This window comes from Eimeria mitis, genomic scaffold (assembly GCF_000499745.2).
Source record: "Eimeria mitis Houghton genomic scaffold, Emh_scaff3246, whole genome shotgun sequence".
NCBI lineage: Eukaryota > Apicomplexa > Conoidasida > Eucoccidiorida > Eimeriidae > Eimeria > Eimeria mitis.
Genome location: NW_013571584.1, coordinates 4,389 through 4,737, shown reverse-complemented (window position 1 = coordinate 4,737; position 349 = coordinate 4,389). Strand labels below are relative to the sequence as shown.

General features: G+C 57.9%; 1 protein-coding gene across 1 annotated transcript in view; it reads right to left on the bottom strand.

The window, feature by feature from the left end:
* EMH_0063850 (uncharacterized protein) overlaps positions 1 to 349 on the bottom strand; it is a gene marked incomplete at both ends in the record, with an annotated part of 6,038 nt that overhangs the window by 1,390 nt on the left and 4,299 nt on the right. The window contains one exon of the mRNA XM_013498185.1: positions 3 to 79. Coding sequence (XP_013353639.1) covers positions 3 to 79 — 77 coding nt within the window. The remainder of the gene's footprint in view (positions 1 to 2; positions 80 to 349) is intronic.

Sequence of the window (349 nt, the reverse complement as noted above, 5' to 3'; positions counted from 1 at the left end):
CTGCATGCAGGAAGGCCTGCTGCGCCAAATTGAAGCTCATCATAGCCAGCAAAGACCTCACCACGTCCGCTTCAGACGGCTGCAGCAGCAGCAGCAGCAGCAGCAGCAGCAGCAGGAGTAGCAGCAGGAGGAGCAGGAGTAGCAGCAGCAGCAGCAGGAGTAGCAGCAGCAGCAGTAGAAGTAGCAGCAGCAGGAGTAGCAGCAACAGGAACAGAAGCAACAGGTTTAATATAAGCGCGGTATTCAATAGCAGCAACTGCAACAGCAGCAGCAGCAACAGCAGCAGCAGCAGCAACAGCAGCAGCAGCAGCAGCAGCAACAGCAGCGGCGGCAGCAGCAGCAGCAGCAG